Source organism: Phocoena phocoena, chromosome 1 (genome assembly GCF_963924675.1).
Source record: "Phocoena phocoena chromosome 1, mPhoPho1.1, whole genome shotgun sequence".
NCBI classification, from domain to species: domain Eukaryota; kingdom Metazoa; phylum Chordata; class Mammalia; order Artiodactyla; family Phocoenidae; genus Phocoena; species Phocoena phocoena.
This window is the reverse complement of record NC_089219.1, coordinates 162,650,797-162,663,857: the sequence shown is the minus strand read 5'-3', so window position 1 is coordinate 162,663,857 and position 13,061 is coordinate 162,650,797. Positions and strand designations below refer to the sequence as shown.

The 13,061-nt window shown below is 34.6% G+C and overlaps 1 protein-coding gene across 1 annotated transcript in view; it reads left to right on the top strand.

Moving 5' to 3' along the window:
- Window positions 1-201: 201 nt before the first annotated feature.
- Window positions 202-13,061, top strand: part of AHCTF1 (AT-hook containing transcription factor 1) — a 69,769-nt gene continuing 56,909 nt past the window's right edge. Inside the window, exons 1-5 of the mRNA XM_065873226.1 lie at window positions 202-221; window positions 1,591-1,715; window positions 3,562-3,815; window positions 7,304-7,484; window positions 11,416-11,623. Coding sequence (XP_065729298.1) covers window positions 202-221; window positions 1,591-1,715; window positions 3,562-3,815; window positions 7,304-7,484; window positions 11,416-11,623 — 788 coding nt within the window. The remainder of the gene's footprint in view (window positions 222-1,590; window positions 1,716-3,561; window positions 3,816-7,303; window positions 7,485-11,415; window positions 11,624-13,061) is intronic.

Sequence of the window (13,061 nt, the reverse complement as noted above, 5' to 3'; positions counted from 1 at the left end):
TGATGTTTGTTCATATTGTTGCACTGTAGCTGCTACATTCTCCATTGAGGTTTTTTCCCCATTGAGTTCTAAATTTTACGTCATTTTTCATTCCAGAAGTTCTTTTTTTCCCCCCTAAATCTACTTGACCAATTTTCATTATAATTTTTTTTTTTTTTTTGGTACGCGGGCCTCTCCCATCGCGGAGCACAGGCTCCGGACATGCAGGCTCAGCGGCCATGGCTCACGGGCCCAGCCGCTCTGCAGCATGTGGGATCTTCCCGGACTGGGGCACGAACCTGGGTCCCCTGCATCGGCAGGCGGACTCTCAACCACTGCGCCACCAGGGAAGCCCCTTCATTATAATTTTTAAAGTTTATTCCTCATTAGCAAACTAAATCTTTGATTTCTTTAAACCTATTAAACATATTTTCTGTTCTCTGATCTTTTCAGTATCTGAATGAAGTCTTTGATAGCCTGATTCTGCTGGCTGTTGATCCTGCTATCCTTGTTAAAGTTTTGTTATTTTGATTGTAAGCTCATTTTCTTTGGAACTTCATCTTTGAGAACTCTTTGAGATTCCAAAGGGTTCTGTTCAAATATTTGGTGGTTTCTGTGGGTTGCTTGGAGCATTACCAACCTGAAACTACTTTATAATATTCTTCACCTGAGTATTTTCTGGTACCATAGCTTGAATTCTGGCCACTAATTTGTATGAAGGGAAATTTTCTTTTTCTGTGTAGAAACTTTCAGCCATGGTCAAAATGAACAGCTTTATTGCTCGCAGTCCTGCACAGAGGGTGTTTGTCTCATTCACCTTTATGCTGATGATATAGCCCTATGGAGTTTAATGGGGGTGGGGGGGTTAGCCCTAAGCTTTTCCTTCAGCCTCTGTGGACCTCAGGATGCTCAAAACAAGATCAGGGTCACCAGAACTGTAGCTAACCCTCAAGACCCAAGCCAGCTTATATATTTTCCAAAATTCCTACTGTTTCCACTTTTGGCTTTGCCAACTCTGTAATCTTTCAAAAAGATACTTTTATATTTCAGCCATCATTTTTCGTTGTTTACAATGGAAGAGTCATTTAGGAAATCTACTGTTGTATACATTGTAAATGAAAGATAATTTTAGATTTTTTTCTGTGCAGTTAAAGACATGTGCCAAACCCAGTTCCTGAGGTTACTGTGGGTTTGGACATTTTTCATGCACTTTCTCCTCTTTTACTGTAGTGGTAACTTTCCTAAAATAATAGCAATTTTTCCTGTTTTGTGTGTGAAATGTTCTTTGAGAGTAAATGAAGCAATAAGATTAATTGCGTTGAACCCAGTCTTCGAAGAATCTAGGCACTCATGTATGTCCTTAGGACATCTGGCTTAATGAATCTTTACCCTCCTAAGGCTGTTTGGGAAATACTTTCTTAGGAGAGAATGTCTCAGACCCAAAGCACATAATGTGTAGTTCATAATCAGATTTTAGTTTCAGTTTATTTACTTTTGTATGGTAGCTTTTTCTTTTTCTTTTCTTTTTTCCCTTTCCCCTTGGTTAGAGATAATCAAGTGTCTTATAGTACAAATATATCATAATAATCTTACTTTTAAAAATGTTTGCAGTGGAAGTATGCGAGACCTAACAGCCCAAGTGACTGTAACAGCACAATTCCCAGAAGTGACTATCCAAGCCCTTGGAGAAGATGAAATAACATTAGAATCTGTGCTTCGTGGAAAGTTTGCTGCAGGTAAAATAATGTTGCTGAAAATTTAGCAACATTATTGCTAAATTTAATAAGATTAATAATAAACATATATTAAGATAATATTAAGCATATATTACAGTTCCTTTGAAGTAGAAGAAAAAAAAGCAGAACTGCTTAGAGTGGTCTTATATAACTATATTACGTCTACAACTACATATATATTAATTTCTATCTACTTGAGCACATTTTCATTGAATCTCCTGGGGTATTATAGTTCATTTTTCCTTTTTGCAATACCATATATTTTATATCTCTTAGTATTGAGTATCTGCATTTGGAAAGTAGAAATGATACATGGCTGGTTTTCCTTTATAATTAGTAAGTTTTATCGGTGATGAGTTTAGATTAGAACCTGAACAGTCTTATGAGTAGAAAAACCTGATTGTAGTGCCCTAGGTGATACAATATATTCTGAAAGTCTTAATTCTATTAATCTGAACAAGATCTTAATAATAATGATATTTTACATTATATAATACAGCAGAGAATTAGACCAGAGAAGCCATTAAATTATGGATTTCTGTCTAGTGAAATATGTTGCAGAAGACTTTTCTGAAAATGAATTTTATAGCCATCCTGCCTAGCAGGAAGACAACAAAACATATAGATCAGTAATTTAGCTATTTATAGTGCTATTCTCTTGAATATTGAAGGTAATAACAGTACTACTCTTACATACTAGGTACTGTAACAACTTTTCATTGAGGTAACTACTAGGTTTCTCTAATTAGGCACTATTCTATGTAACTGAGAATCAAATAGGTTAAGTAACTTGGTCCCAGTTACATAGAAAGCAAGTGGCAAAAATGAGCTTTGAACTCATGCATTCTTGGTCCCCACTGTGCCATGCTATTTTTTTTAAAACTCTTTAGTCTCTCTCAGCTATAATCTAGTATATACAGCTATTTATTTGGATGCATAGTAGACATCACAAATTTAGTAGTAAAAATTAACATCATTCATCTAAGCTGTTCAAGGGAAAATTCAGGGTCTAGTTCTTGATTTTTCTGTATTACTCATCTCCCTATATATTATTCATCAGCAAGTAAATCCTTTTAGTTCTGCCTCTGAGATGAATCTCCAGTCAATTCCCTTTTCTCTATTCATGGCCACCAACCAAGCATAAGGTACCATCTCCCTACTTCTGCTCTGGTCCCACCTTATTGTCCATTCTCTGCTTAGCATCTGGACTAACATTTAAAAATGTAAATCAGATCGTCACTGTCCTGCTTAAAACCCTCCAGTTACTTTAGATTGCATGAAGAATAAAATCCAGACATGACTAGTCAGAGGCCAAGAAGGGCTTCTGATATTTCCTATTATTATACTGGTTATGTCTCATCTTCTCAGATTTTGAACTCTTCAGTGACAGAATCATGAGTTATACTTTTATAACTCTCATAACACCTAGTTTAACTCTTAAGGTATAATGTAGTAAAAATATGAGTTTGGGAGTTAAACAGATTTGCGATCCACTTCTGGCTCTGGTATTCGTAGCCATGTGGGTTTTGGGCAAGTCATTCATTCATACAGTTGTATGAAAGTTTAGTTGCCTTATTTCTGTATTGAGGTGTAACAAGGAGTAAGTGAGATAATGTATTTAAGCATATAACATGGTACCTTTACTGAATGGTTACTTTATTATTATTGCATTAGTAGTTGTTCAATTTATTTTACTAATTAGAGGACCACTCTTCTGTAAATGCTTAGATTTCAGTTTGGAGATAATGAGCTGTATATTATATATGTAAAAGAACTAACTGCTATTTAGTTTTGTTGTATATATGCAATATTAAAATAAGCAACATTTTTGTTTTTTTTCTTCTAGGGAAAAATGGACTTGCTTGCTTGGCTTGTGGTCCGCAACTTGAGGTAGTAAACTCTCTAACAGGAGAGCGGTTGTCTGCATATAGATTCAGTGGAGTGAATGAACAGCCTCCTATAGTCCTAGCTGTGAAAGAATTCTCTTGGCAGAAGAGAACTGGATTGTTAATTGGATTGGAAGAAGCAGAAGGGAGTGTTCTCTGTCTTTATGACCTTGGTTTATCAAGAGTGGTTAAAGCAGTTGTTCTTCCTGGAAGGGTAGGTACTGCTTAAGATATGTGGACATTCTGCTTTCAAAACCGAAACCCTGCTGGTTACATGGGTGTGTTCACTTTGTAAAAATTCATTGAGCTATATACATTTGTAATTAGATTACTTTTATGGAAGTTTATTGTTTTTCATTAAAAAGTTTAAAATAAAGAGGTTAAAAATATATTATCAAAGCAACATAACATTTAAAATAAAACTTTCTTTGGACAAAGAAGATGTGGTGTGTGTGTGTGTGTGTGTGTGTGTGTGTGTGTGTGTGGGTATACACATACATACATACATACATACACACACACAATGGAATATTACTCATCCATCAAAAAGAATGAAATAATGCCATTTGCAGCAACGCGGATGGACCTAGAGATTATCATACGAAGCAAAGTAAGTCAGAAATATTAGACAGTCTAATGTTTAGACTCTAAAATATTTCAGTGTATCATATTTTAGACTCCACATATGATATCACTTATACGTGGAGTCTAAAATATGATACAAATCAACATATCTATGAAACAAAAACAGACTCAGAGATAGAACACACTGTGGTTGCTGCAGGTGGGGTGGGGGTGGGGGGGGTGGGTAGGGGAGGGAAGGGATGGGAGCTTGATACTCACAGAGGCAAGCTATTATGTACAGGATGGATAAACAACAGGGTCCTGCCGTATAGCGCAGGGAACTGTATTCAATATCCTGTGACAAACCATAATAGAAAAGAAAATATGTGTATATATATAAAGAATATATATCTGTGTATATGTATAACTGAGTCACTTTGCTGTACAGAAGAATTTAACACAACGTAAATCAATGAAATTTAAAAAAAATTCAAATACAACTTCCTTATTCTTGGTTAGAAAATTAGAGTAAAAATAGTGATGACATGTAGTGTTCTTATATATGAAAAGTATCATCTGAGTTTTGTTCTTACATCCAGGTGTGTTTTATGAGGATACCAAGTTTATAAAAATATTATATTCATTACTATGCCATTTTTTCCTTGCCTGTTTTTTTCTCTTTTAATTTGAGACTGTAGCCTTGCAGCAGTATGTAAAATGTCTTTATTACCATTTAAGATGTGAATAATATATTTAAATAGTAGTTCATTTATATTCACCATTTATTAATTCTAACATATGTATGCCTTGATATGCCAGGCATCTTATCCAGTAGTAATTATAGAAGTTCTTTGAATTCAGGTTGTTTCTTCAGCAGATTCATTACTGCTCTTTTTACATGGTGAGAAAATGTATACACTTACAAATACACACAGACAAAAATCATGGAAGAGTAGAATTCTTTTTCTACCAGTGTGAAAGAAGTATGCACTTTACACACAAAAGTATATGTAACTATGTATGCATATATATGTATGTAATGTATATTGTCATAGAATAGAATTTTTAAAGTTAAAAGGGAGCTTAATGACAAAATAATAATGTTTTTATAGTGAGGAAGCCAACCCAGTGGGCCAGTGTGGGGTCTGAAGTAATTTATAGCCTGGTATCTTATATGTACTTGCCAGTGATGATGATTTTAAAGACAGAATTATTTGGCAATTTATTGAGTGCTTACTGTAAATCAAGCTATGTGCTAGATTTTGGGGGTAAGTAGATGAATTGAACTTGGTCCATGCTGTCCAAAAAGGCTTGTAGTCTAGTGGGAGAAGACAGATTATAGGATGATAGCATAAATATAATAAGTGCTTTGATAATTTTAGCACTTGAAACGTGGAGAACACCTGGATGATTTCTGTTCAAAAAGGTTGGACATTTTAGGCAAAGAGACCAAAGTGCCAGAAGTCACAAGAGTATGGAACATTTGGAAAACTAATGTTATTTAGAGTGGCGGGAGAAAAGGGAAGGAGGAAGTGAGTGCCAGAAATGGTGAGGATTGAGATTGTGAATGGCCTTAATTGCAGTTAGGGGCCTCCTCTTAAAGTCTGTGGTGAAATCATTTTAAATTTAAAGTGGAATTGTAGTGTAAAAAGCTATTTGGTTGGGGTAGTTCAGGTAAATAAGGATAATGGACTGAACCGAGGAAGTGGCATTAGAAATGGAGAAGATGGGACATATTCAAAGTAGATTCCAGAGGTAACATGGACAGGACTTGTTGATCATTTGGATAAGAGTAATTGAGAAGGAATAAGAATTAGATAAATTATTGGTTGCTTAATTGGATGAATGGTTGATATCACATGGAATATAGGGGAAGGAAAAGATTGGGAGAGGAGTGATAGATACCTTCAAAAGGAGTTCAGTCAACTAGCTCTTTTTTGACTAGGGCACAGTATCCCCTCTTAAATTTGTTTTTAACTGCCTCACTTTAAAATTAATTAAGGTAGCATTGTCGATAACTTCATGTATAGTATTTATATGAGGAATGCAAACAGATCCCTTACCCTTCACTGAAGGAATTAAAGAGAACATGCTTTAGTATTTATAGACATTATTACATAATTTAGAAAAGGAAGACAATCCATGAAATGACAGCTTTCAGAATTAGAAACACTAAGGAATGTTTTGTGTACTAATGAAATATTGAGAAAGCCAGGGTTTTGTCTGTAATAATAAATTACAACCTGAAACAAACTTTAACCTTACATTAACACGTAAACCATTGATAGCAAATTTCCTCTTTTCTTTCTAGGGTATTCATCAGTATTATAGTAGAAATCATCAAATACTTAATTATCAAATATCATACCTAATTAATTTTTGTGAATTAATAAGAAACAGAAGGAAAGCTAAGTGTAAACTAAAATACAGACTATTAGGTACAGACATTTAAAATTTGACTCATGAGATGATGAGGAAAAATACAACTCCATAATGTAGCTACAGTATGATTTTCTTTAAGTAATTTCAGTCCTTGTTAAATGTCAGTGATCCAGTTACTGCCAAAGCTTTGTGTGAAGTCCATTATAATGTAGCCCTTTTAAAGAAGGTTAGACCTCTTCAGGCTTTAGGGCATAAAAAGGACCTTTTTAAAAAAGTGTAAACAGTAAATTTATCTGGAATGATTTATTTTTAGTCTTCCTTAGAGAAGAGGCTATATACTTATACAGTAGCTGGTTAAGAGTTTTAAAGTGAGAAAAATCTAGGTTTCAGTTTTATACTTAATGACTGTGTGACTTGAATAACTCAGCTATTCTAAGCCTCAGGGTGTTTCGTCTTTAAACAGAGATAATTATATATAGTCTGATATCAAAGGGTTATTGTGAATTGATTAGCATAATGCCTGGAATATAGTAAAGTCTTGATAAACATCAGTTATTATTCCATCTGCACCATGTAATTCTTGTTATATCTGAACATTTCATTATGTTATTCAGATTTGCAAGTATCAAATGCAGATTTATGATTCTGTATTGGAAAATGTTAACATCTGTATAACTAATACCTGCTTTAACCTCAAAATCTGTTGTGTTTTCTCACTTTGTATAAGAAAAGCAAATGATATATTCTGCCTTCTAGGTAACAGCTATTGAACCTATAATTAATCATGGGGGAGCCAGCGCAAGTACTCAGCATTTACACCCAAGCCTGCGATGGCTTTTTGGTGTGGCAGCTGTGGTAACTGATGTTGGACAGATCCTTCTTATTGACCTGTGTTTGGATGACGTGTCATGCAATCAGAATGAAGTAGAGGCATCAGGTAATTAATTAGTCATTCTTTGCTTGAAACCAGAAATTAAGCACCTGAGTATTCTGATGGAATGGATTGATTTTTTTTTTAATAGTCAAAAAATGTTATATAGGAACTTCTTTATGTATCTTTTTTAAAAAAATGTTTGCTCCTATTGTTTTGGGCACTATGGAGATTTTTTTGCATGAGTTATTCTACTTTATTGATGAAGTGTTTATAGACTAGGTCTTGAAAGAGATAGGGGTATGTTTCCAGATATACACTTGAATAATATATTCAAGTTATTAAGTAAATGCCAGAAGAAGAGCTGAAAGGTATAAAATCTTGTTCCTACAGTAAGCCCAAGACAGAAATAAAGCAATAAATAACAGTAATTTAAAAGTCTTCCCTCACAAAATAACATCCTAAAATAGAACTAACGCTACTTATGTGAAGAGAGATAATTTTCCCCCTTTAATACTAATGCATATATTTATAAATCTACTCCTCAAGTGTTTTTTGTTTTGTTATTTTTGTGATTTATGAGACTCTTACTTGATTGGTTTATGTAGGGAGGAGAGCTAACCTAAAAACTTCTAAAAATGTGTGTATTACCAATAAAGTTTCACGAAAGGACTATTCCTTGAGGACCTTCTTGATTTTTAAAATAGTCCTCTTGGGACTTCTGGTGGTTCAGTGGTAGGGAATCTGTCTTACAAAGCAGGGGACTCGGGTTTGATCCCTGGTCAGGAAACTAAGATCCCACGTGCTGCGGGTCAACTAAGCCCATACCCTGTAACAACTGAGCTCAGGCGCCTCAACTAGAGAGCCTGTGTGCTGCAAACTACAGAGCCCACGTGCCCTGGAGCCTGTGCGCCACAACTAGAGAAGAGAAAACTTGCACACACAACTAGAGGGAAGCCCGTGTGCCTCAATGAAGATCCCGCATGCCGCAACTAAGACCCGACACAGCCAAAGATAAATAATATAATAAATAAATAAATAATAAATCTTTAAAAAAAATAGTCCTGTAATATTAGTGCAGATCTGTTTATTTATGGATCAGCTAAGAAATGGATACAAATAATCAGTATTTTGTCCCAATTTATAATGAGTATAACTAATAAGAACTGTTGGTATGTAATAAAACCGATTAAAACTGCAAGTGGTAAAAATTATGTTTGACCAGAAATTAACTGAAGAACCAGATTATCTGATCAAAATTTAAATCTGCAAAATATGACATGAAAAAGTTTGATTTGGTAGAAATAATGGCCACACATGCACTTAAGGAAAAAAAAATTCTCATAGTGATGGAAACTATACCTGGAAATTTGATATGTATTAAGATCTGATTGATCTTAATAAAATCCCGGGTAAAGTTGAAATGAAAAGAGTTGATTAGTATAAATAACAGTAACTAAAAATGAATTTGTAGAATATTAGAAATGATTTAACTGCTCTTTGTAGAAAATTGATGAAGGAATTAGTCTTGATGGAGTTTTGTTCCAGAGTGTTTTGTAGATGATATCGCTATAGGTCTAAGGCTAATTAAAATACCTGTATTCATAATTAAAACTCTTCAGATCAAAATAGTAGAGGTGAAACATGCTTTATTTCAGGAGTCAATAGTTAGTAGTTAAATTCAACACAAGGGTAATTTTATAATGAAACTCTGGATTGTAATCAAAGATCAGAATCAGTTTCTCAATTCTGAGAATTAGGAAGCCATTGAATTTTATAGCATACAAAAAGTTGAGTTTTGGGGTTTAATGCAAAATTAATTTTTTGTTTACAGAAGTAATTTATAATTACAGCTATTTAGACTTCACTGAAACACACACAACGTAGAAAATGAAGTTCCTAACATGATAAACATATTATAAATACTATTTTGCAACTTTTTCAAACTTAACAGTTTTTCTTATACATCTTCCCATATCAGTGCATATAGAGTCTACTTTATTCTCTTGAATAAGTTTACAGTATTCCATTTATTAACTAGTTATTTTGGCAAAATGTAATCACTTGCTGTTTTCTGGGGGAAAAAATCAGAAGCAGAATGGATTAGGAGGGTAATCATTCAAGTACAATGTGATAGGATTTTTTCCCCCTTCATAACAGCATTGAGGGAATCTGCTCTTGCACAACAGTTATATCAATGAATGGGCCTGAATTTTTTTTTATTTAAACATTTCAAACATCTTCAAGTAGATAGACCAGTATAAAAATTCCCACAAACCTGTTACCTAAATTCAAGTCAGTTTTCAGAATTTACCCGTATGTGCATCTGTTCTCTTTTATTTCCCTTTTCCCCCTTCTCTCTCTCTTTTTTTTTATTTTTATTTTTGGCTGCACCGTATGGCATGCGGGATCTTAGTTCCCAGACCAGGGATTGAACCCTTGCCCCCTGCATTGGGAGCACGGAGTCTTAACCACTGGACCACCAGGGAAGTCACCCTTCTCTCTTTTTTACTCTGTACTAATCTAAAGCAAATAACAGTTATTTTACTACATAATCATGATGTGGTTTACCACTGTTAACGACATTAAATCTGGACTCACATTTGACAGTTTGCGTCTCATGTCTATTAATTGAGAGCCGTCCTACCTCTATCCTCTCCTTATTCATTTATTTATTTTTAGTGCCACTGACTTGCTGAAGATGTTAGTTATCTGGTAAAATGCCCCACATTTTGGTATTATCTGTGTGTCTTCATGTGATGTCATTTACATTTTGTATTTTCTGCAATTGTTAAGTTAGCTCTGATTAGATTGATTTAACACTTGACAAGTATACTTCAGAAGTGCTGGATATTTCATGATGTATCACAGCAGGAGGCACATGGTGTCTTGTTTCATGTTCAGTGATCAGTGGGTTCAGATGACGACAGCATGATCCATCAACCTTTGTACCAGTGGTTCTCGGGTGATTTTTTGCCCTCTAGATTTTTGGTCGTATCTGGAGACATTTTTGGCCATTAATACTGGGGGGAGATGATGCTACTTGGCGTCTGGTAGATAGAAGCCAAGGATGCTGTGAACATCCTATAAAGCACAAGACAGCCCCCACAGCAAAGAATTATCTGACCCAAGATGTCAGTGGAGCCAAGGTTGAATGAAAAACCATACTTTGTTTCATCCACTGAGATTGTTGCCTAGGTCTCTTGTGTCATTAGGGTGCAAAAAAAGATGATTTTAAAGTTCTGTTAATCTAAAGAATAATTTTCTGATTAACTAGGGCCATTTGTTCACCTTGAAATACAGTTTGTACAGAAAAGGGAGAATAAATGCGTATATTACTATTTCTTTAAGTACTAATTTTCAGAGTAAGAAGCTGGTACTCAGCTACTTTCAGTGTTTCAATTCATTAAGGTCTCTTGTAAGTAAGGAGGGCAGGAACCCATGGGGTTTTATATATTGTACTTAATGTGTTTTATTCATTTTCATTATTTTCTTCTCATGCTCAAAAATGTTCTGTTTTTGCTAACGAAGGCACCTTCATGTAGTCTGACACATCCCCTCAGATTTTGATAGCTTCCTAGATTTCTGGCACAGGATGTGCCAGGCTCATCATATATATTTTCTGCTTCTGACTTGGAACCAGCCATTCTCCAAGGGGAATATTTAGGTTGTTAGTTGTAAATTTGAATAAAGAAACCATCAGCTTTATTTATGATTGTTAAGGAAATTGTTTAATTCTTTTAAAATAAAGAGTCTACTTTAGATAATATTTGATGTGTGCTATGAGATTTTTAAGAAATTATACAATTAAATATATTTCGAAAATTATAGCATTTAAAATAAAGGCGGTTATTTTATAGTTCAGTATGCTTTGTTATCACTAATCTTATTTTAATTGACCCCAGTAGTTTTCAGTTGCTGCTTGAATAATGGGCGACACACTTGCTTTTATGATGTTTATAGTTCGTTAATCTTACTTGTCTTATTTATTTTTTAGACCTTGAAGTTATAACTGGTATCCCAGCTGAAGTACCACACATCAGAGAAAATGTGATGCAAGAGGGACGCCATCTGTGTTTTCAATTAGTAAGCCCATCAGGAACAGCTGTTTCAACCCTTAGTTACATAAACCGGACAAATCAGCTTGCTGTTGGTTTTTCTGATGGGTATCTAGCACTTTGGAATATGAAAAGCATGAAAAGAGAGTAAGTACAACTTTTTCTCTTCGATTATGTGATTATTGGTAATTTCTTTGTGAATGTAACTTGTTCTCAATTACTAATATTTAAAAATTAACATAAAAAATTAACATAAACAGGAAAAGGTAGGATAATGATTGAATGACTATGTAATTTTCCATTGCATTAAATTATAACTTTGTATAATAAAGGAGTGACCTAGCACATGAATTTCGGTTGATTCAGTATATTTAAAAGGCATTTTAGGGAATTTCCTGGTGGTCCAGTGATTAGCACTCTGTGCTTTCACTGCTGTAGCCCGGATTCAGTCCCTGGTCGGGGAACTAAGGTCCTGCAAGCAGTGTGGCTCGGCCGGGGGAAATAAAGGCATTGCAGTCATTGTGGTGTTCAATTTGCTAGTAACTATGACTATATCAAGATAAACTACATATTTGTATAGTATGAATTCCTTCAGAAGTACTTTTCTACATAACCATATGTGTAAGGTAGTTTAATAGTAGTAGTTCTCAGTTCACAGAAAAACAAAAGCTTTTTTAAAAAGTTACAAAATACTGTGTTAAAAATTTTTTATGCTGTCAAAAACTTCCCCCAAGTATAATTATACTGATACTTTTCTATTAATCTTTATGTTGTTAAAATTGCTGAGGAATTGACTCTTTATTGAGGGAGGTAAGGCACTATAGGTTTTAAGTCTAATCTCTGTTAAGAGTTAAGTAGATACCTATTTGTCTCTTAAGTTGTCAATTTAATATTTATTTCTTCTTTTTTCTTCCAAGTAATATTGGAATATTTTCTTGAGTAATTTGTCTTGCAAATGAGTCAACAAAATACTCACCCTTCCAAACTTTCTGCTCAGTTCGTCTCACCAACAAATTGGTACCTACTTGGCTGTGTTTGGTTATAAATATTTGCCAAGTTTGAAGTGAAGGAAAAAGAGAGAAGTAGAAAATAAAGATTCTCATCTATACCCATTTTTTACTGTTGGGTTCTTTGATGATATTAGAGTGTTACTAGCCCCTTAAGTAAACATTAACGGTCCTTGCACCTCCTCAAAGTCAAATTTTTCTGCAAAGTGCCAGTGATGAAGTGGCAATGCTATTGCCTAGTAGCTCCCTATGGGAAGTCCATCTCAACTCTCTTTGTTGATACCTTTTTATCAGCTCTTGTTTTTGCATAGCTCCCAAAGGAGTGCCTGGAGAACCTGGCTTTTTCTTTAGCACTATCATCCTTCACTGATCATGATTTTCCAAAGGGTTTGTGAGAACTCTTCAGATTCTAACTCATTCTGTTGTCATAATGGGGAAATTGACTCTAAACCCAAGCAGCTGAAATAGAGTGTTGTGGCAGTATTTCATCTCTTTCTAGAGTACCTGTTATTGGGGAACAGTACATCGTGGAATACGTTTACACGCCTGGAAGGACTAGTTCACGCATGTGTATATGC